This window comes from Etheostoma cragini, chromosome 4, assembly GCF_013103735.1.
Source record: "Etheostoma cragini isolate CJK2018 chromosome 4, CSU_Ecrag_1.0, whole genome shotgun sequence".
NCBI classification, from domain to species: Eukaryota; Metazoa; Chordata; class Actinopteri; order Perciformes; family Percidae; genus Etheostoma; species Etheostoma cragini.
Window position 1 is genome coordinate 17,058,390 of NC_048410.1, and position 1,625 is coordinate 17,060,014.

A 1,625-nucleotide genomic window follows, 5' to 3' on the forward strand; every position below is an offset into this window, starting at 1 on the left:
ACACACACACACACACACACACACACACACACACACACACACACACACACACACACACACACACACACACTTGGGCTTCATACATCTTGTCTGACTGCAATAAAGCAGTGCCTAAGATTCTATTTCCAATAAACGTCGACTGATTGGAAAACTCATTCTAATATCAATTTCCATCTGGGCCCTTTAAAAGGCAATCAGCTTAGCTTCATCTCGGTATATCATGGGCTCCTTGAGATGATGACACGGCACCGACTCTCTTCTACATAATGGCCTTCTCCTATCAAGGCATCTGCAATGAATAATACCACCCATGAATGGGCTATTTAGTCTGTGTTCGCAGATAGGGGCCACTTCTCTGAATATTAATCCAGGGTTTTACAATTTATATGGTTCGCTCAGGGCTGCACCATTTTTCAGTCAGAGGACTTAGAGAGAAACTACGAGGGCGCCAAATCACACTAAGCTTTCTCAGAATTGACAATGGTAATTACCAATGGCATTTCACTTTGTTTAACCACAAAACAATGATTTCAGTCAAGGAATATCAATCTCAACTCTTCTACAGAGGCTGTCCACAGCTTGCTACAAAATGTAAGGTCAAAAAATGATTACCATGAGTGAATAAACTGATGTAAGTAAACTGATATAAGTAACTGCCATTGTAAATACCAAAAGGAGATCTGTTTTCTAAAGCACTAAAATAGTGTGTCATATTTGGTTTGAAATGAAATCAGAATGTCCGTTTATTATCTATTATCATCACGATTGCAACAAACTTTTATGTCTTCCATATTGGCTTAAAACTTAGGCCCGATGTCTCATTTTCTCACCTTCCAGCCACTGCCTGCCTCCCTGTAGTAGGGAAAGTTATCGCAGATCCACTGGTAGATCTCACTCAGAGTCATCTTCTTTTTTGGCGAGCTGTTGATGGCAAACGTGATGAGGCTGGCGTAGCTGTAGGGCGGCTTTCCGTCTTTGTGCTGCTGCACCTCCTCCTGGTCCAATGTGGTGTTAGGATCCAGTAGGGTACTCTTCTTGCCCATGCCTGGCCCGTGTACATTCTGGGCATCTGCCTTGCGGATGGCTGCCTGCATGGTCAGCTGAGGAAGCCAGTCCATGGAGGTCAGGCTACTCTCCAGCTCCGACGTCATGGTGACGGCAGGCTGGGCAGGAGGGGGGTGGGGAAAAGGTGGAGTTGGTGGTGGTTGCTGTTGGTGCTCTGTAACTGGTGGAGGCTGGACCAGGTGTGGAATAACTAACACGGATGGATGAGTGACAGGTTAAGGATGAAGTCTCCCTCAGCTCAAGACATCAGCATGACGTCTTCCGTAGGTTAACTCTGGAGAAACAGGAAACAGACACGTCTTTGTTAGTCAGCAATTTTTTACAAGGAGCACAAGAGTACATTGGAAATAAAATGTATGCAAATAAGCAATACTGCAGAGAACAAAAAGAAATGCAAGCGAGGAAGCATTTCTGAACAGTTTGGCCAACATCAAAAAACGTGTCTCTGTAAAGTATGTTTATATTCACTGTGCAGCAGATCACAAGCCCACCACTCTCTCCACCACTTGCTGTTCTCAAAGCTGACTCATAGCTGGGACTCCATCTGCACAGAGGGAGAG

The 1,625-nt window shown here is 44.7% G+C and overlaps 1 protein-coding gene across 2 annotated transcripts in view; it reads right to left on the bottom strand.

The window, feature by feature from the left end:
* Positions 1–1,337, bottom strand: part of foxj3 (forkhead box J3) — a 40,893-nt gene extending 39,556 nt beyond the window's left edge. For both annotated transcript variants that reach the window (XM_034869669.1, XM_034869668.1), the window contains exon 1: positions 831–1,337. In XM_034869669.1, coding sequence (XP_034725560.1) covers positions 831–1,151 — 321 coding nt within the window. In that variant the 5' untranslated portion in view covers positions 1,152–1,337. The remainder of the gene's footprint in view (positions 1–830) is intronic.
* Between the last annotated feature and the right edge of the window lie 288 nt (positions 1,338–1,625).